At 35.5% G+C, this 22,844-nt stretch overlaps 1 protein-coding gene across 2 annotated transcripts; it reads left to right on the plus strand.

Moving 5' to 3' along the window:
- Positions 1-8,836: 8,836 nt before the first annotated feature.
- Positions 8,837-21,506, plus strand: LOC311090210 (myeloid cell surface antigen CD33). Of its 2 annotated transcripts, XM_084125383.1 has the most exons (13): positions 8,837-8,886; positions 9,940-9,990; positions 10,146-10,526; positions 10,714-11,010; positions 11,088-11,187; positions 12,586-12,624; positions 14,626-14,658; positions 14,811-14,858; positions 19,364-19,390; positions 19,716-19,757; positions 20,050-20,118; positions 20,280-20,298; positions 20,474-21,506. In XM_084125383.1, exons 2-13 carry the CDS (start codon positions 9,951-9,953, stop codon positions 20,534-20,536), a joined length of 1,158 nt encoding a protein of 385 aa, XP_083981509.1. In that variant the 5' UTR covers positions 8,837-8,886; positions 9,940-9,950; the 3' UTR covers positions 20,537-21,506. The 2 variants fall into 2 exon arrangements, 1 of the variants encoding a protein (XP_083981509.1); XR_014607862.1 differs by lacking the exon at positions 19,364-19,390 and having other exon boundaries at positions 14,811-14,862; positions 19,684-19,757.
- The last annotated feature ends 1,338 nt before the right edge of the window (positions 21,507-22,844 follow it).

Here is a 22,844-nt window from a genome sequence, read left to right on the forward strand (position 1 = left end):
ATTTTGCAAGCGATCGCGTTTGAATGTATCATATTTTGCAAGCGATCGCGTTTGAATGTATCATATGTGTTTACTGTGTTTGTGGATATCTGCTCAAACATAGATATGTTTATGGTAACCATAATGTTTTATATTTGAGAGTGATCGCGTTTGAATGTATCATATTTTGCAAGCGATCGCGTTTGAATGTATCATATTTTGCAAGCGATCGCGTTTGAATGTATCATATTTTGGATGAAAGCAAAACGCACCAAACGGCTTCATGTTTTTATTATTATCTCATTTCATATCATCATAACGGATGGAAACATTTGAAGTAACATGATAATCAATATATTTTTCTCTAGCTTCTTTTGGAAGATTTATAGGCTGCTATAGGTTATTTATTGTTATTATTATTTTATCCGCACTGCGCATATACCTTATGCCTACAAGGCACAACAAACCTGGTGTTCATTATATTATATATCGTTGGAAACGTGTGTGTGTGTGTGTATTCTGTGAATTTTAAAAAGGAATTTTAAAAAGCAATTTTAACCAGAAAAATCTAATATTTATTTCCAAAATCGTGCAGGCCTTTCTCTTGATATCAGTATGTTCACTTTTTTTTTTTCAGGTCCCAGATGCCACTGAGGACTTCAACATTCACATGAGTCTCAGTACGTGAACATGGTAAAGTGAAAATCTTGGAAATGAAAGGTATGTACAATGTTTTTAGGAATGGCACAAAGGTCTCTGTCTTTGAAGTGCTTTTTTGGCATTTGTTGTGTATCTTTGGATTATGTTGTGTTGTAAATAAATCCAAACAATTTAAAAGCCATTATTTTTTAAATCTCCTCATTTACAGTATTGTGCAAGGTTGCTCAGAATGATAGGGGCCTGATAGCTCCTAATAGGGCCGTTAGGGGAGGTTCTTTGTCTTTCTCAGGTGAGAAAAGCTTACATATTAATGAGCTCTCGCATAAGGCTTTTTCACACAAAACACGTCGTAAAATTTTTAAATCAATATATTGTCTTATCTGAATGAGCAGTCAGGGTGATTTTCACATAGTTTTGCAGCAAATATTCTAGGCTACGTCATACAATTTTCAAAAGTCTTGTGAAGAAATAATCAGTATGGGTTTCATGGCCTTATTTCAGTGAGAATTTTTTTTTGTATTTTCAAAAACCACGCATAAATGTCATTATCTCAAAACTACAAACTTTTACATACATGCTGCTGATATATTATTGTAGCAGAGTTTGTGCTGAATACAGTGTAATTAGACTTTAGCCATGAAAATGTCACAAGTAACAGAAATAACCAGAAATGTCAGAGCATGTCAGAACACCTCCAGGGCCCAGAAAACAGCTCAGACCTCAGATTACGTTTACGTAAAATCTTAAAATCAGACTCCAGCTTCGTTAAAGCTTGCTCTGCTGATGGGGTAGTAGCGTACAACACAGTATCATCTGCATAAAAATGGATTTGACATTTTCTAATACTATCACCAATATTGTTTATATATAATGAAAACAACAATGGACCAATTATTGAACCTTGAGGCACCCCTTTTAGTAATGCTAACGGCTCTGACTTAACCCCATCAACCATGACGGCTTGAGTTCTATCCATCAGGTAATTTGAGAACCATCTGCAGGCATCAGGACCCAGCCCGATAAATGAGAGATTACTCAAAAGTATATCATGGTCTACAGTGTCAAAAGCTTTTGACAGATCTATAAACAATGCAGCACAGTGCTTTCCCTCATCTAATGCATTAGCAATATCATTCACAACAAGCATTGTGGCTGTGGTAGTGCTGTGTTTAGGTCTAAAACCGGACTGATTAATACTAAGCAAGTTATTTTCAGAGAGAAATGATTGTAACTGTTTGTTAATTAAAGACTCAAGGATTTTTGCAAGACAGGGGAGCCTAGATATAGGTCGGTAGTTATCCAGATTGCTACTGTCACCTCCCTTATGTAAAGGCAAAACAAAAGCTGCTTTCCACACCTTTGGGATAATTCCTGTAATTAATGATAAATTGAAGATATGAGTCACAGAACCAGCTATGATGTGTGCAGCAGACTTTAGTAAATAAGGATCTAAGTTATCAGCACCTAGGGATTTTTTTGTATCTAAGGCACTGATGACAGCTAAGACCTCTCTCTCTGTGAGTAGTTTGAAACTAAAAAACTGGTTATTTTCATGTTTTTCATGGGGAGCTAAGTTTGGTGAACAGGGTGAAAAGTCATTTAACTGGCCAAGGTCATATTGGCCACATTTTTGTTCAAATAAATACCCTGCAGAAGTTTGTTAAAAGCGTCACATATATCATTTTTCTCACTTAAAATACTGGCATCTAAAGTAATTTGCTTCGGCAGAGAAACAATAGAATTTCCCCGTTTCAGTGAGTTAACGGTTTTCCAGAATTTAACTAGCCTGACTACGTCAGACTTCGTACTTCCGCTCAATTTCATTTCGCTTCTGTACTCAGTCTGAGACAGCTTCAGAGCTTTCTGTTTGCCACCGGTCTGGAAACAGCCGGCCAATCAACGAACAGAGGGCGGGCTGAGAGCCGTGACGTACACGCTGATTGTACCGTGGATGCGTAGATTTACTTCACATAATCTGTAAAAGTCGTTCACAGCCATGTTCACTCCGGTATTTCGCTCGATGGTTTTGTTTTCGCATCATACATGTGTTTACAGTGAAAGTTAAATGCGGCTGAGCATGCGCATAACACACGCCATAACCAAACGTTATGTGATTGGCTTACGGGTAACCAATGATTTTAAACTTCAGACAAGCGCCCCCTAGCAAGAGAGAAAACACTTCTCTGTTATGCCATTCCAGACTCTGTCTACGAAGCAAAGTGAAGTAGCAGAGTCTGGTATTACCAGGCTAGAATTTAACAGGATCACCAGCAGAATCAGTCATAGCACTGATGAAGTAGTTCGATTTTGCCTTTTTTACAGCTGCAGTACATTTATTTCTCAATTGTCTGAAAATGAGCCAATCAGCTGGGGTATCTGTTTTCCTTGCAGATGACCAAGCCTGATTCTTAAGCCGGAAAAGATTAGATAATTCTGGAGAGAACCAAGAATTTGTACGATTTTTTATACGATAATTCTTAAAAGGGGCATGCTTGTCTGAAATATGGTTAAAAATACGAGAGAAATGAGCAAGGGCTAACTCTGAGTCCAGAATGCTGGTAGTGGATAAGAGCTCAGAGTGATACAAATGTAAGTTAAAAGCTTGCTGTGAGAAGTGTTTAAAATTTCTCTTACAGATAATACAAGGGTCTCTTGATATTTGAGTCTAGTATTTCTTATACAGGCAATTGGACAATGATCACTGATAATATTTGCAAAAACCCCACTAGCTATATATTTATGGGGGGTATTAGTTATAATAATATCTAACAGAGATGGTTTTTCCGGATTTTTTACATTAGGACGAGTTGGATAATTAATCAGCTGTGTTAGATTTAGCTCAGTACAAATATCTTTGAGTCTATCAGATGTAGGAGACAGCCAATCAAGGTTAAAATCTCCTAAAATCAATAATTCCGATTTTGCATAAATAGAGAGTACATCAAAAAGCTTAGTTAAAGTGCAATGAGGGGCTGAAGGAGGGCGATATACCCCTGCAAGAATTAAATGAACGTTATTACCAAATACCACATTTAAAACTAAACATTCATATTGCTTAGGGACAGAGGTAGACAATAACACCAAAACATTTAGGCAACATTTTACATTAATTACAATTCCTCCTCCTTTACATACTCTGTCTACTCTAAACATATTGTAGCCAGTTAACTGTACATCAAAATCAGGCACAGAGTCACTCAACCACGATTCAGATAGAATAAGAATGTCAACATTAGATTGTGAGACCAGTAGCTCAATTAGGTCTAACTTTTGAATCAAGCTTCGGACATTTAAATGAATTATTCCCAGCCCCCCACAACGGGAGATCATGTCAGAGGGGGCCTCCAACGTAGCTTTAGGGTCTGGAATGAAAGTCTGGTTTGGCACTGTTGAGCTGTTTCCAGCGATCAGTGGTATAGTGATTAAATTATTTCTAACAACACCTCTCTGAGTGCTAGTGTTAGAATTAAAACGATGATTGAGCAACAGAGTAGGAATTGCAAAATAGACCCAGAGTTTACAGAGTTTGCTCTGTAAGTGGATTTGATGATACAAATAATGATACTGGAGGAGGAGTATTAATCATAGTCAAATTTAGGAGCGAACAACCCCCAGAAACAACAGAAGGAAAACAGCGTCAGGTGGGCTTAATCAATGTTCTACCAGAAACAAGAGTGAGAGACATGTTTGTGGCAAGGATACTGGCACCATACCTGTTTGGATGTAGACCATCACGAAAAAATAGTTCTGGCCGTTTTGTGAACGCAGCAAAGCTGTCCACGAATGGAATTCCCAATGAGCAGCAATAGCCTTTAAGCCAGATGTGTAGCTGACGTACACGGCTAAAAACAATATCTGTGTAGCGGGGTGATGGGAAAGGCCCAGATATAGCGCACTGCTTCCCAGTGTCCAGAAGTGTATTTATCAATGATTTAAAATCATCTCTCAGTTTCTCAGACTGTTGAAGTTTGATGTCGTTAGACCCAATATGAACAATGACAGTAGATGCAGAGGAATGCTTATTAATGATTAGCGGTAGCTTTGAATTTAAGTCAACTACCCTAGCTCCCGGATAACAAAAGGTTTCAGCGTTCCGGATAGAAACATGACGGACCATGGATGAACCCATCACGAGAGTGGAAGGACTACGGATGGGTTTGTTGACTGAAAGCAACGGCCTCTCCCGGGTGATCTGCCGGCTAGTAATGGAAACCGCCGGCTTTACAGGGGGTGAAGGCCGCTTTGGATTGCATCTGGGCACTTTTACTTGAGAATGTGACGGCCGGAGTGAAGATGTAGATGGGGGAACGTGCACGGTGTGGATAGATGCTTCTTCCAGATTTTCCAGGACCTTATATCTCTTCTCCAGTTGCAGGACTGCTGATGTATTTGTTGGACTAGGTTTTCTTGAGCGCTTAGCACCACAAACTGTAATCCATTCATCCTGCGTTGGAACCGAGGGAGTGGAGGAAATAAGGGCCTTCGGTTTAGCACCAAGCCTAGGCCATGGATCGTTAGTGGAGTCCGAACTTCGTTTCTGCAGGACAGGCTCACCAGAGATGGGAGAACGGAGCCATGGGCAGGTGGTGTCGCTTTCCATCACGTTGGATTTAGTTTGTGCAAACCAGGTATCTAAGAGTTCTTCGTCCTCCCTGATGCCATGAAGAACTGTAACTCTCCCCTCCAATTCTGCGACCCTCTGGCTCAGCAACTGGCAGGTGTTACATCCCGGGGTAAGCGAGGCCATAACAAACCGGTGGTTTTGGGCCCAAGGGCTAACAGCTAACAACAGTATGTTTTACCCCAGAGCCTGCTTCAGGTGAGTTTATAATTTAAAATATAAATAAAATGTATTAACTTGAAAGCAATAAGGCAAACATAAAACAATAAAACATTATAAGAATGAAAATGATAATCTGATAACACTGAGAACGCTAACGAGAGGTGAGAAATGTTTATACATTTTCGTGTTTCTTTAGAAATAAATAATGGACAAATGGAGCCTTTAAACGCCTCAGATGTAAAGTTATTCGCTGTCAAAGTGACGCCAAAATGAATGGGAGTCAGTGGGATGCTAACAGCAGGTGATGGTCCGCTAGCCAATGGCGGCGCCCGGGGAAACTTCAAAATACGCTTGTTTGAGATGCGCCTTGGCTCGCCTGAAATGTTTGCGACTGCAATTAGAGGAGGAGTGAAAAAAGCGTAGACAAGCCGGACAGATCTCTCTTCTCGTAGTGGATCTGACACCTGCGAGATCAAAGATGGATATCGCGGGATTCACGCTCGTGCACAGTGTTGCTAATAAACTGGATGTAATTCAAGTTCTGTTGCTTTTATATGAAAATAAATAAAATGAACAAGACACCCAAAGTACTTGTTATTTAATTCCATTCCAAATACATGTTTATCAATATTTTTTTCTTTAATAGCCTACAGACATATGTGTTTTTATTTATTTTATTTTTTTATTTTAAAAGAGAACAATACATCACAGTTGTTTTAACCAATGAGCATTAAGCTGTGTCGTCAGCAAGTCGTTTCCCATCATGCTTTTGATCAGCGCAGTCGGTGGAGAGCAACTGCTCTCGACTGCAGAATCTGACACGTGCGCCTTGCGCTCGCGAGAGATTTTTGACATACGTCAGCATGACATCAGAGCAAGGCGGACCGCACTCGGACACATTTCTAACCGGCATGCATCTCGCGCTGATCACCGGTGATCGGTTCTGCGCAGATTTTGCTCATCTCAAACAAGCCTATTATAAAACCCTGGCCCCCTGGTCCGAGTGCGGTCCGCCTTGCTCTGATGTCATGCTGACGTCAAAAATCTCTTGCGAGCGCAAGGCAGACGTGTCGGATTCTGCAGTTGAGCGCAGTTGCTCTCCACTGACTGCGCTGATCAAAAGCATGATGGGAAACGACTTGCTGACGACACAGCTTAATGCTCATTGGTTTAAACAACTGTGATGTATTGTTCTCTTTTAAAATGTTTGATTTTAAAACTCTGATATCATGTTTTATGTGTATATGTTATGTGTGAATATTCCCAAACTATCTGACAGTGCGATCTCTTTGAGTTATGCAATTTAATTTTTATAATAAAATAAAATAAATAAAAACACAAATGTCTGTATTAAAGAAAAAAATGATTGTTAAACATGTATTTGGAATAGAATTAAATAACAAGTACTTTGGGTGTCTTCAGGGGCGTCGGACTGGGGTAAAACCAGTACTGATTACCAGGGCCCCAAAGGGAGAGAGGGCCCTTGAAAAGTCTGGAATATATTTTATGTTACCTAGATATTTTCATTTCCTAATTAAATTTCATAATGAATGTCAGATGAAATGTAAAATTAGTGTATTTGCTGAATAACTTTGTTGATTGACTGAAACACTGACGTCTTCACTTCCAGGTCACGAAGCGATCAATCAAAAGCTCAGTAACCAATGAGAACACACTGCTACTAGCCCCGCCCCCACGAGAGAAATGTGTCAGAACGCGAACGAAAACTCTGGGAACGTAAACGAAAACTTTAGAAGCGTAAATGAAAACTCTGGAAGCGCATTTGTAAGTTCAGATCAGCGATTGAAATATGAGAAATAGTTAGCAAAACATGCAGTGTATTAAAAACGAAGTCAAAAAATTTGCCTGCGATTTATTCTTTTTCAGTTTTAGAGATAATTTATTTAGTTTCAATTTATATTTTCATTAGTTTCTTGAAAAGCTACGTTCATTTTTATTGGCACAAGAATAGCTCCATATACGTTGAGTGTTATATACAAAACAAATTGTAATATCATTTAGCTTAAACTTAGTAACCACAGTAAAGTAGGCTAGAGAATGTTGAAAGGAGGTTTGAAATGTGTGTGCACACATGACAAATTATCAGGCTACTCTAAGCATTTACAGTTAATAGTTATTACGCTATAAATATCTAGGTCTACAGATTCATGTGTGCAGAGGCCATATTATTATTATTATTTATTTTTTTGAGGAACATGGGGGCCCATCAGGACTGCCTATGCATAGGGCCCGGGATCTTGTGCTACGCCCCTGTGTGTCTTGTTCATTTGTGTCTTGTTCTTGTTCATATCCATCTTTGATCTCGCAGGTGTCAGATCCAGTACGAGAAGAGAGAACTGTCCGGCTTGCCTGCGCTTTTTTCACTCCTCCTCTCACTGCAGCCGCCTACTCTCGCATACATTTCAGGCAAGGCAAGGCGCATCTCAAACAAGCCTAATGACTGGACTACACTGCGGGTCCCCTTACATTGAAATGTTTCTACAGTAGCCCTTAACGGATAAACGCGTTTCGTCACTATGTTGTTCTTCGTGCAAAGATGCAAGCTTATGTCAGCGAATAAAACACTAACACAATGATGAACAAGCAACAAAAATATTCACAATAATATATCTTTTTACTGAATTAAGTAAACATCATTTCTTAATTTATCTTTGTAAAGAAACCACATTGCTTAACTGTCTCTGCTGTCTCAGACGACGACATCACTTCCTGTCGGCCACATAACTTCTGTTGGTTGCAATTCACAACCTCACCACTAGATGCCGCTAAAAATCACACACTGCAGCTGTATTGTCCTTTTCATCCATGATCTAAGTGGTTACATGTTTGCTAAATAAAAAATAATATCTTTTCACAATTTTTCTCCACTTCAAGGTTTTTAACATCACAGGACAATTTTGTGAAGCAGTAATTTTCCATTGTATAAGATAACTTGTTAAATCTGTTCTGGTCAGACAAAGTCTGCTCATTTTTACCACTTCATCTGATACCTGATTCCTGCTGTTTCTCTGTCTCTTGGACTGCCAGAGAACTTAACATGATTGGGTTTGAATGTCAGAGAAGATTCATTGTTGACTGGCTCTAGATGCCAGATAAAAATGGATATCTTCTGATGAGAGGTCTAGTAAAGCAGCTGGAGAAATTCTGCTTAGTTGGTGAACCCACCTAAAGATGCAAGGTGCTGTTTGTTTTTGATAAAGTCATAAATAATCATTCTCTTCTTCGTATTAACTTTTGCCCTGATGCTCAGAATACGACAAGGGATGCATGAGAAAATGAGAAATGAAATAAAGGTCTTAATGAATTCTCAGAAATCTGTGGGGAACAATATACTTCCTGTTTTTTTTTTGGGTTTTTTAGGTAGCTTATATCTCTGATTTGCATTAGAATTCAGTCAGTCTTTCAGTCAGTAAAGGCACACCAGTCACACACTGAAAAATAAGGTAGGCTCCCTTTCTTTTTATATATGAAGAGTTCAGATGCAAAAGCCTCTAAGTGCCATCTGAAATTTTCTTCTAGAATGATCATTTTTCTCAAGCTCGTATAAATAATTTCACTTAAATGGCAATGCAAATTACCTATTAATTGTCATTTAAGTGAAATTACTTAACTTAAATATACAAGCTTTATACAAATGATCCTTCTAGAAGAAAATTTCAGATGACACTTAGAGGCTTTTGCATCTGAACTCTTCATATGCATATTATCATCGATAAATCATCATGATTAGAAGCATGGTGATAATATTTCGATCTAAAAACAAATGTCTGTGTATATAAAATTGTACGTGATGAATGAGAAAATTCCAAATATACATAAAAAGACTTAGGCTATTTGACAGATCATTGCAAGATGTTTTATCTGTATGATTCATATCAGATGCATATGTAGCACAATATTATTTTTTATTTAATTTTTATTTTGCAGATGTAAAGGTAATTTTGCTCTTATAGTATAGAGAACTAAAAACAGGTTGTATTAACCTCAAAAAAAAAAAAAAAAAAAAAAAAAAACGAGCCCCATCTATCTTAACTTTTTTTCAGTTTGTCCACTGTTGCTTGTGAACTAGTAAGCACAGGCAAATGTCATGATTAGAAAAATGTTAGACTTGTGCATCGTTCTCTTCTGCTTGACTCTCTGAATTTCATATTCCCTTTGCATTTGCTTCAAGTAAATCATTGATTCAATTTGTTATTCCTTTATCAACAAATATCATTGTCCAACAACCTTGTCTTCGGATTCTACTTGCATAAATATGATCAATTAATTATACATTTTTGTTTCCATTTTTTATCTCCTGAGAACTATCATGTTGATAATATATATATATATATATATATATATATATATATATATATATATATATATATATATATATATATATATATATATATGTGAACACTATAATTGAAGCCTATCCAGTGCCCTAGATAAAGATTGTTGAATGCAGTAATCAGTAACATTTTTTGATCAATTGCTATGTTTTTCCTCTTCAGTCCAGTCCAGCATGGGTGTACGGGCACAAGTTCTTCTCTGCTGGCTTCAGGGTAGGATTTTAAAACATTTTTTTCCATACATTATAAGTAAATTATTTAATTTAATTTGTGAGATATTATATATATATACATATATATATCATTTAATTGTTCATTTAAAAAAAAAAAAGTTTATTAACTTTCACTCTTTTGTTAATATTTTGCAGTTCTTTGTGCTGTCGTGTTTGGTGATGTTTGGAAGGTGGAGGTAGAGTCTATAATGGATGCTCTGGTCTCATCTTGTGTCGTGTTGCCCTGTACATTCAAATACCCTGCTCAAGTACAGCCCTCCAGTCGTATTAAAGGCATGTGGCACACACAGACCAACAGGGAGGATTACATCTATAACAATGATCCTACAAGGGTTAAAGACAATTTCAAGGGTCGTACAAGACTGATTGGTTCACTGGGTGATTCAAACTGCTCTTTGGAGATTGATGATGTCAAAAACCATGACAACGGCCCGTACTGTTTCAGGGTGGAATTAGAGACGTCTAAAACAGACAAGTTCTCCTTTGTGGATAACTGTGTGACAATTAAAATGATTGGTAAGTGTGCATTTGAGCTGTCAACCTGTAATTTACAACCCCTATAGGATACAAAACAAGAAAACATACAACAACAACAAAAAAAAAGGAAAGATTCCAAATGATGTTTTTGTGACAAAATAATTAGTAAATAAGCTAGTTTTTACTATGGGAAATATGTGTTCTGTCATTCAAAATATATGTACAGAGAAAGCATCAAAACCAGAGTTGCTGGCTGAGACGTCTGTCGAAGAAGGTCAACCTGTAACCTTCAAATGCTCCGTCCGTCACACCTGTCCGTCCCATCAGCCCACTCTCAGCTGGAACCACACTGGAAAAACCATCATGAGCTACAAGGACATTGGTCATGGAAAATGGGAAGCAGAGTCAATCCTTACCTTCACCCCAACAAAAGAGGATGATCACTCCTCTGTCGCATGCAAAGTCAAGTACCACGGGAGTGTTGAGAGTGAAATGCAAGCCACTCACCAAATCTTTGTGAAAGGTATAACAATAAGACTATACTGTGTATTATTATAAGTGATCATTTTTAGTAATTAAGTGATTTGTTTTTTTTACCAGAACAAGCAACTCTCAGCCACATTCTCATACCAACCATCTCTGGTCTTGGAGCTGCTCTTTTGGTTGGATTACTGTGTTTCTTCGTTGTCAAGAGATACAAGTGAGTCTGGATCTGATTTAAGCACAATATCATTGACTAATAATAAGAAATGCATTCCTAAAAACATTTGATATGTGTGTAAATTACTTAATTGTATGTATAATTGGTTTATTTTAACACACACACACACACACACACACACACAGACATACACACACACACACACACACACACACACACACACACACACACACACACACACACACACACACACACACACACAAAAAGGAAACCGCACACCAAACAAATTCAAAGTTCAAGATATATTGAAAAGTAGAATTTTACTAGCCTGGTTAAAACCAGACCATTCTCAGTAGTAACTGAGTTATGGTCTGGCAAAGCTTCTTTAATAACTCATTTCCAAAGGGGCGTCACCAACGGACGTCACTCAAATGCCTCTGGGCACAATTGGATAGACCTAAAACCAATCAGAGCGATCATCATCGTGTAAAGCCATATGCTGCGTCCCAATTCGCCTAAGTTAGACTACGCCATAAAAGTATGTACTCTTTTTGTGAAGAAAATGTATTTACTTTTGAATGTGTAGCAAAAAAGTAGGCAAGCTTTGGGACATATTACTTCGTCATCTTTATCGGACGGATCTGTCGCGTGTGTCCTGTCACGTAAACTGCCCTGTCAATCATCTTGTCACAGTTAAAATCTTCTATTAAATCTAATTTAATTTCCTACCGTTTCGGAGAGAAATGTAGCACGTTCATCTGCCAGTGGGTCTTTCATGGAGACTGTCCTCATGTGTTTGCAATTTGAATATAATAATGCATTTAAAAGTTGGTGCGCTTCACCAACGGACGTCGCTCAAATGCCTCTGGGCGCAATTGGATAGACCTAAAACCAATCAGAGCGATCGTCATTGTGTAAAGCCCGCCTCAACGTTTCTGATTGGTGCCGTGATTGCGACGGCATGGAAATGGACTTGAATGAGCTCTTTGCCAGACTACTTGCAGAGCAAATCTAAATTTGCCGGAAGTTGTCTGGGTTTTCCCAGGCTAGAATTTTACTGAAGATCTTCATAAGTGACAAAATAAGCAGTTGTCTAATGTTTTTAAGATATAAGCACTGAAGATATTCAAAGACGAACTGAAAGTTTTGTACAAATTGTTGCAGGACTTTTTCTTATTCTTTTAAAACCCTGCACTTATTTGTGAGCATTTGAGAATGCATTATGACAGTATTGCTCAACTCCAGTCCTCGGGACCCACATGCCAGAATGATTTAGATGTCTCCCTGTTTAACACACCAAGAAGCTGATGAGTTGACTCATGTGTTTTAATTTGGTAGTTGGGTCCTGAAGACATTGGAGAGTTGAGAAACACTGCATTAAGACATTCTGGCATCTTTCAGTAATATTTTGTTTTAAAGCACTAAAATCTTTCCCAGGAAGCGCATTGCAGAACTCCAATCCAGAAACGACAATGGGTGAGTATTAACAGCAATTTTACCTCAGAACATTAATAGTGACTCAGTCTAATTTTACAATTTGTGGCTTTAAGTTTGTGGACTTTGAGTTATCTATAGTAGTGTACTCTCAAAAGCTGAAAAACTTGTGGCATATATATAGACTTCATCAAACCCTCATAAATCAGTACCACATCTGTTCGTCCCATACAACTTAATTTGCTTTTATGAGACAGCCAAACAGCTAACTTTGCCTGTCCGAAAATGAAATTGAGTATATGATAAATCTCCCTCTTATTATACTCCCTCTTACTTCATATATTTAGGTCCATAAATAAACAATTCAGATGTAAAAACCTAACCTCTAGCACCACCCACTAAGAAGGTCAAAAAGAGGCATCAATCTACTACAATTGAGAAACAAATGAAAAACTGTCTCCTGTTGTTCACAGAAAGGACATCCCATCCCTATTAGTGGATCAAAATGTGCTCTGAATCTGTTTGTAGCTTTGATGCCATGTACAACTCGCCATTGCAGGTCTCCAGACCTTTTGGGGAAGAGTCTGGTCCAAAAAACTCTGTCTATTTTAGACTCCTTTACAATTTCAAGGACATGAAGATGTCTCTTTATACACAATGCATAAAATGCTTTTTTTTCCCAACGTCTCTGAAATTCCCCAGTTGAAACATCTGAAGTGAGTGCCCAGAAAGCCATGACAGTCAGCGCATGAATACTGCATTGAATTCTCTTTCAAGCTTGAACTGATGAATTCACACAAAGTTATATAAAAACGCCAGTCTTGGCGAGTATCCTAGTAAACAGCTGGTAATGTCTTAAGTGAACGTACGTCACAGTTCAGAAATGAAATGCATGTAACTAGTATATTCGATACTTTCAATGTTTTTTGTATCTTAAAATACAATAATTATTAGCTACATGCTAAGTGACACTCATTTGGTTTTCAACCTTTGAGAATAAGTAAAATTCAACAATGTGAACATAGTCACACTGAGATCCCCATATCTCTGGGACTGAACCATATAGGCCCTTTTTAGATTAAAGATTAAAATACCAAAAGAGAAGTTTATTATTAGCCAGTATCTTAAATGGTATTAAGATATCTTTAATACTTCTTGACTTACAGACAAGTCAAAGGAAAAATAATATAGTCAGACAGGAATGTATACAGTTGTTCGACAAAGGGAAACAAGATACATTTCTAGTTTTAACATTATTTGTTCTTTTCAGTCATTTCACTTTAGAAGAAATAATTATCAGCTGTATGCAAAGTGACCCATATTTGGTTTTTGACCCCTGGAAATTTAACAAATTACTCATGGAGCCACATTGAAATCTCATCTAGATCTCTGGAAATTAAGCATATAGGGCATTAAGGATTAATATACCAAAAGAAAAGTTTAAGAACCAAAATCTAAAAGGGTATTAAGATATATTTAATATGTCTTGAGTAACAGGTATGCAGACTTTGGTGGAAAAAAAACACAAGAAGTGCCTTTTCACAATTTTGAACTATCGCCATTGGCATATAATGCAACAAAGATTGCTAAAGTCAACAGATTTTACTAATAGGCTAATCTCCCGGTAAAAATACAATAATGCTCAATCTTTCTAAAGTCATTTCTACTCCCCTTCAATTTGGCTCCAAATCTCAGGTGAAAATGGTCATTTTCACATTTTCACCCCCCCTCTACAAAATACTGGACTACTCCGTATTAATATTTTAGCTTTCTTTTTCTTTTTCTGTTATGAAAAAATAAAGAGAGGTTAAACTGTATGTCTGATCTGACTGGGTTGGAGAGGGGAAGTACATTGTGTTTAAAGATGCTTCCTGCTGATAAAGCACACAGATCTGTTTCCAATCTAATAATACACTTACTAATTAGAATATGTTAAAATATAACAATAATAACCCATTAGTAAACAATGTAACTGAAATTAAAAAGTCATCATAATTGTTATACTAAAGATGATAATCTTAAGTTTTAAATGTTTTTTTTTAGAATATGGAATCGACTATCAAGAATGTCTCGCAGGTAATTAGTATACTTTCAAATCTGTTTTTAACATCTGCATTGGATAATTCATCAACCTCCATCAGTTATGAATGAACTTGATCTCAATTAAATCCTTGACTTTGTGTGTGTGTGTGTGTGTGTGTGTGTGTGTGTGTGTGTGTGATCACCAGGTTTCGTTCAGGTGAAGGCAGCAGTGGTCCTGGTGGCAGAGAGCAGAGGCAAGTACACAACAGCTTCTAATGTCCTCTAGTGAAAATCATCTACTGAATCAGTGATTTGATTTGGATTATAGTTATGGTGTAGAGTTGTTTTTATGAATAGAGACTGAGTTATTCAGCAGGAATTTGAGGTGTGGGGTTGGATATTATCTGTAATCCATAATTTATACTACGACAATAAATAGACATTTTGACTGTATGTTCTCCTAGAGCTTTAACTCTACAGCCTCCAAACTCAGGTCAGACCTTCAGACTTTTCTGACTTGGGTTACTATATCTTTTCAAACTGACCCGACTTATGGTTTTCCTAAAAATGAAGATTAAAAATCATAAAAAGCCTGTAGACATTCATTGAGGGGGTCAAAAATGTAATACAATAACTGGAGTATTTAAGCTTTATCTACTACGTATCAATCACTAGCAAAGCCTAGCAGCTAGCTCAGAACATGCTTGCAACATGCAGATTTTTGCTAGGAATATGCTAATTCACGCCAACAACATGCTAATTCATTCTAGCAACATGTTAATTTATGCCAACAAAATGCTAATTCCTGTTAACAAAATGCTATATAATGTTATCAACATGCTAATTCATGCTAACAACATGTTGAAACATTATCAATGTGTTAAAATCTGCTAATTCATATTAGCAAAACATGTTAATTCATGCTAACAGCATACTAATTCACACTACCAACATGTTATTTCATACTAGCAACATGTTAAATCATGCAATCAAAATGCCAATTCATGTTAATTCAGACTACCAACATGTTAATTAATGGGAGCAACATGCTAATTCATGCTTAACATGCTAGCAACATTCTAATTCATGCTAGCAACCTGTTAAAAATGGCAGCAAAACATGCTAATTCATGCTAACAATTTGTTAAAACATGTTAATTCATGCTAACAATGTCTTTCAATGTTTCTCTTTCCACTTCACTGAATTTAAGGCTTATCAAACTTTCAAACTTTCATATGGCTTTTTCAAGCCAACATCAAAGTTTGTTTATGTTGTACATTTCTCACAATTTCTCCCTGTTTCTCAGTAGAGATCAGCACTGTCAGATAATTTGTCAAATATTCATTATGAATATTGACAAATATGTTATATGGTATGCAAATATGGTATATGGTATGCAGTGGACATTTTTTGCTATTGGTAGTAAATAATGGCCCTAGTTACAGTAAGGGAAAGCTCCTAAAAAACTCAGATCAGTTTTACAACAACAACAAAAAAACATTAATCTCCTTACCTTGACCTTACTGAACTCATAGCAGGTAGGTTATATATATATATATTTTTTTTTTGAGTATTTAATACACTTTTTACCGAAAAAAATTACTAAATTATTTGTGTCTTATTAAAAGAGTTAGAGATCGGTCAAAGAGTCAAATTGTATATGGTGCTTATGTGTTATTTTGGGATCTGACTGGGGTAGAGAGGGGAAGTACAATGTGTTTAAAGATGTTTCCTGTTGATTAAAGGACACAGATCTGTTTCCAACATTTTATTATCTAATAATACATTATATATTAGTTAATGTGTTAATTATTACTATTATTATTTTTCTTCTGTTTAACGCATTCAAAATAGCCTATTTAATGCAATTAATGCAGCATCCGTTTTTTTTTTTTTTTTTTTTTGGCATGCTTTTGCTAGCGTTACTGTATATGATCACACTCTCATTCATTCAAGTGCTTTTAAACCATTCAAACATAATAAGATGCAAAAGATAACTCAATTCAGTACTGGTCTGTGATGCAGCTCTCTGTAAACAACATACATGCTTCTCAGTGCACCAGTACAGATTTTAATTCTCTTTTGTGTATTATTGCTCCTGAACCGACTAAAACACACAAAATGATGTCAATTATTTATTTTTTTAAATGACTGTAAAGAGTTATCTTTATCTTTAGTTAGAAAATCGGATGTCAGATTCACTTCATGTCTTAAAGCAGCCTAATAAACAAGCTGAAGTCTGTCATCAGTCCAACAAACAAAAAAAGGGAAAATCACACACTGTTCTTGACTGAATAATAGTTGTAGCTTTAATAATGATTAATCTGTATTTAATTTATACAGTAAAGACTGCAGTGCTATTTTACATATGATCAGTTGGTAACACTACAATAAGGTTCATTAGTTAACATTAGTTAACTACCTTAGTTAACATGAACTAAGTATGAACAATACTTCTACAGCATTTATTCATCTTTTTAATTGAATTATCTAATATTAATTTCAACATTTAATACATTATTAAAAAAGATTGTATTTGTTAACAATAGTTAATGCATTGTGAACTAACATGAACAAACAATGAACAGCTGGATTTTAATTAACTAACATTAACAAAGATTAATAAATACTGTAACAAATGTATTGCTTATTGTTAGTTCATGTTACTTATACAGTTACTTAATGAACCTTATTGTAAAGTGATACCTATTAGTTTATATTCAATTTCTGTATATTTCCTACCTGATAATGTTGTTTTAATAAAATATGCAACGTGATCTCATGAGAATACGTGTGTATTTTTACGTAAAGTGTAATTCTACCATACGTACATTTACTTACGTTTTATACACACAGAAAAGTATAATACTGACGTATTTACAGCACTAAAACGTAAAATATTTACGTATTAACAGCACAAAAACGTAAATTACTTACGTATGAACAACTCTACCGACGTACATATTTGTACGTATTCTTATTTATGCATATTAAAATCGTGGCATTAATGTTTTGACTCTATTGCATTCAAATGTCTTATCAATTACGTTTTCAGTCGCATTTATTATTATTAAATGCAGTTTACTCAAGAAATAGGCTAATAACCATTCGCTCTGTTCGTGCCTTCTGCTGCAAACTCGTTTCGTCGGATTAGCCTACATGCAGTTACACAAGAATACACTTTAAAACCTTAAAAATACCTTATTTAATCGTTTAACCATTTTGTAATATTAAGTTTATTTACAGTGAGACACAAAATGCGTGTTCTCCAATAGAACAATAATACACCAAAACCCAACATAAATTCACAAAAGACATACATTTTATTAGCTTGATATTATAATCCAAATCTTTAGAATCCATACATTTGCAAGAAAGAGATCCAAATTCAGCCCTTTATCCAGTGAGTGATCTTCATCTCCATTTCACAGGCTATCAGCAGCGCAGTCCCAACTGTCAAATTCCGCGCTCGTGATGAATTTAAATTCAAAAATTGCGCCCTCAAGAAGCATTACGACATGTTTTACGGCAGTAATATCAAACGCTCATTGGCTCTCGCCACAGATTGCGACATGCCGTATTTCAGTCGGTAAACTACATTTGAAATGGAGAAGCGCGCGCGCCTTCACACAGAGCGAAGCTGGATTAACATTTTCATGGATTAATAACTTAAATTCTGCTCTGTACCTCATTCAAAACTATTATACTGAAAGAGAGGACTGTGACTGCAACACATCGTCATGTGAACGACTTTTGGTACTGGTTTTGACATTTTCGCAATAAATAAATTATTGTGATTACACGTATGTTGTAATTTTTCTTCATAATTGTAGCCTATGTAGTTTTAAGAAATTGTTATGGGTAGGTTTAGGGGTAGGAGTAGGATTAGCTGCTAAAAAAATCTTTTAATGCTATATTGTTAATAAAATTGCCATTTCCCTACACATCTCTGTACGTTTTGTCCTTTTTATATTCTGTATAAAATGGGTAACGTTATGTTTAGGTTTTCTATCTTTGAAAATTAGAGTATTAATACTACGTATTAACAATGAGACCAGGCTGTATAAATGCATTTATGGATATACGTTGAATCTAGCAGCTATACGTATTTTAAGTTGTAATACGTAAATATAGATACGTATCGAACCTGAAATAACGTCCATATGATATGTAAAAGTCACTATAATACGTAAATATATATACGAATTGGATCGTTTTTATTTACGTCTAAATATGTACGTTTCGTGTATGCCATTAATTGCTTTCAACTTTGACTTGTTTGTAATTTTGAGAAGTATTAGCACTTAAATTTTGTCTAGATTCATGTCTAGAATCAGTCAATTATTCTTGTAAATGTCACTGTATTATGAACACAGTATTAATGTTTGTAACTTTTTGGTGTCATTTTCCATTTATACAGCACAAAATATTGTTTTATCATTACATTGTACAAGTTCAAGCAGTCAGAAGCTGTTGTCTGTTACTTATCTTTAGTTTTTGAAAAAGCCCCCTCACTACTGTTTTTTTTAAACATATATATTCAGCACTGTTTTTGAGGAAGAATCTTCAGCATGTTCATAAGCCACTAACACAATGTTCATTTTTAAATTGAAAAGTTTCACTACCGTTTTGCAGCTTGTATCAGTTAATATCTACACTGTCTTTCTGTGCAGTTGTGGGTGGCATGTCAAGCATTAATCTAAATGAAGATATGACAAGATACAATTTTCTCATTTGCATTTTTCTGTTCCTCTTTTAGGAGGTCTATTTGGAGTAGATTTTCAAGGTATCCACACACACTGCCTCTTTAGCCTGTTAAGGCCATCATCTTGCGTGTGTCCTTGCAAAGAATATAGGCTTCTATTTGAGCCTGGTTTCTATTTTTCTAGCAAAATAAAAAGTTTTTAATGAAAAAATTGAATTAATGTTATGCCATCAAAACACATATTATGGTAGGCTACTAGTTATGTTAATTAAATAAGTGAGGGAACCATAAATCTAAAACATGGATAAGAGCTATGAAGGCCAGCGTTTTCACACCTGAAAAAATTGACTTAAACATGGAAATATATGTTCTAGTGTGATCTAATATCTGTTTTTACATTTTAAAGGAGAGGCCAAGGGCGTCAAATTGACAGGGATTTTGACAACAGGTAAGTGTCTGCATGTTTAGTATGATTTTCTTTTTGAATTATATCATCATCAAGGTTTTTTTTTTAATAAATTTTAATTTAACATAGTGTATCATTAAATGGTGATAGCAATGCCAAAGTCATGAGTTAATTTTTCAGGGAATGCATGAACTGATAATTCCCCTGTGTTGTGGACAGTTACTTCAATATAGGCTATCTAAGTATTTTTGTCATGAGCAACTTTTACTATAGGGTCAATTTATATAAAGTTATCTTTTACTTAAGTATGATGGAGGTTTTTGAATCTTAACAGGGCAAACAATGTATGTACAGTGTCAGGAAACAAGCCTTTCGACAAACCTCGTATGCCATCACCAAAGAGGTACAGAGCATTTGAACTAAATATCAGTCTCTGAATAGATTCATAACACAACATAAACATATTTGCTTAAATCAATTGTCAATAATTGGTTTGATTAATGCTTTAATCAATTTATTAGTTATTTATTTAAAATTCTTTCTTTTTTACATGATTCACCGCAGTAAGGCCAAATGCTACTCTGTGAGTATATAATTTATTCTTATGTGAACATATATTAACTGCTAAGTGTTTGATTTCTTGTCCTGAAGATCATATATTTTATCTCATAACTTTTGATTCATAGCATGTGCGTAGCATGTGTTATTGCCTGTCTAATCTGACTTATATCTCTGTTTTTAAAATCTTTCATTTCAAGGGTGATGCTTTTGATGATGATTACACCAACACGGCAGACCTCAACTTGTATGGAAATATCTGATGAAAATGCCATGCCAAATGAACACAGTAGACTTCACATCAACATCTTCTGTCAGAGATCATGAGAGCAGGCAATCCTGTTGCATATTAATAAAAAAAGTGTGTTGCATTTTAAGCCTGGCCTAACTGCCTAAAAATGTTTGCATATAGGACCATATTACTGTATTTACAAACTTTGTTATGATGCTTACACCGCTTCTACACCGGACACATCGCGCCACAGCAGCTAGAAGCTGTCAGCACTGGACACGATAAAGCAACCATTGCAAATACATTTGTCCTTCCTATGAGGAGTATTGCAAGTGCTTTGAGTATGTCATAAATAGAACATAACTAATTATAATGAGTTCGATTGTCTTTTGTCGCATCATTGCGCCACTTACGTCTGGTGTAGACACGGTGTTACTCTCTTATAAGAAAAAAGTTCTATGTAGGGTTCTGTCAGGCACTTCATAGAACCTTTTAGAGGTTCCCAATATAGGATAATTTATGGACTTAGTTTTAATTAATAAAAAAAAATAAAAAATAAGGCACTCGTAAATATACTTTATCACCATTGAAATAACCCATTAAACATGAAAGTATTATCCAATCATTTAAGACTTTATTCCTTACTTAGAACTTTTTTGGCATTATGAGTTCTGTTCTACATAACCCCATTGAACCTTTCTTCTAAGAGTGTACATAAAAAAAAACATTATTAATGTACATAAATAAGTCATACAGTACTAATATACTGTTTAATGTGTGAGAGACAGTGAAACATTTACTGTAGTTGAACTGAAAGTTAATACTGTATTTGTGTTTATTCTTCATTTTTGAGATTTTTAATTTGAAGACCCCATGTAACTTGACCCCCATTGACACTGTTTTAGTAACAAGCTGTTTTTGTTGACAAAAAATACTCAAATGTGAATAGCATCTTGATGTTTAATTTGTACCATATAGTTTATTAAAGGTTTAATAATGTGCACTGCAATTCATTCACTGTTACAATTTTCATCTGTATTTCTGTCATTCCTGCTCTGTTTGGGCAGGTGGTTTTAGAATATAATTGCCAGCATCAAGAATGTCATATACTATCTTAAATTCTGGATGTTTCTGGTTCAAATGATTTAAAACCATGATTAAAATTATTTACAAAAATAGGCCCTAACTCACAAATAAACCACCAATATCTAATTTCATGTTGGGACCAATGTACAGTCAAACCAACATTTATTTAGACACCCTCAACATTTCTCACATTATCACAATTTATTCTCTATAGAAATTGAAATGGTAATAAAATATGACAAGAATTTAAGAGTTGATATTTCACTGGTTTTGGCCATCCTTCTGGTCAACCAATAACCAAGCAATGCTTAATTTTGTTCAGTCTGTGGTATAAGGTCACTTTAGCAATACAAATAAAAAATACAACACTTAAGCAAACCATGGTCAGGTCAAAGTGTCTGAATAATTTTTGGTCCCAAATTTTTCAACATTTTACTGGTAGTCCACTGTATGAAGAGTTTTTGGGTACAATATATCACAGTTTACCAGTGTTAATTTTGGCAGCCATTTTTGATTTAGTCTTAGTTTTCATCTTGAGACGAAAATACTTATTGGTCTTAGTCACATTTTAGTCATTTTTTCTTTCATAGTTTTAGTCTAGTTTTAGTTGACGAAAAGTCATTGCATTTTTTGTCAACTTTTAGTCAAACTGCAATTACCGACATTAATTTTGGTAGCTATTTATATGTAGTCTTTAGACAAAAAATGTCCTAAATTTTTTATCTCTAGGCCAATTCAGTTAAGCTTATGAGAAATGTAAATTAAGGTAACAGGCTGTATTGACATTGCACTCTTTAGCAGTAGCACTTGTGCAATTCTACATACCTCTTTTCCTTAGTTTAGCAGTTCAGTGGTTTTTAGAGTGCCGTACCCCCTGGTATCCTGCAGTCACACTTTTTCCATTAAGGGACAATATTTTTTACATATTTTTTTTTAATTAAACAATGTTCAATAAATATGCAATGGTGGTAAAAACGAAGTGATACTTTTAAAATATTAAATTAAAGCCAGTAGTAAGTCAATGTCTTTATGAGTGAGTCATGGAGTCATTCATTCATTAATTCAGTAAGAAAGCAAGCTGCTATTTTTATGAACGGGTCATTGAATCTCACGATTCGTTCAAGCCACAGATTCGTTCACGAATCACCGCTGTGTGCTGCAGTTCTGCTGTGGCTTTCGTTGCAAAATAGAGCAATAAGCCTACTGAAAATACTGTTTTAAATGTAGTACATAATGTTACCCTTCTGTTTGTT

The sequence above is a fragment of the Abramis brama genome (genome assembly GCF_963993115.1).
Source record: "Abramis brama genome assembly, chromosome: 10".
In the NCBI taxonomy this organism is placed as follows: Eukaryota; Metazoa; Chordata; class Actinopteri; order Cypriniformes; family Leuciscidae; genus Abramis; species Abramis brama.

Coding starts and splice junctions, on each gene's coding strand:
- LOC311090210 (XM_084125383.1), top strand. CDS start 9,951: ATGGGTGTACGGGCACAAGTTCTTCTCTGCTGGCTTCAGG. Junction 10,527..10,713: donor TGTGACAATTAAAATGATTG/GTAAGTGTGCAT, acceptor ATATATGTACAG/AGAAAGCATCAAAACCAGAG. Junction 19,758..20,049: donor GACAGGGATTTTGACAACAG/GTAAGTGTCTGC, acceptor GAATCTTAACAG/GGCAAACAATGTATGTACAG.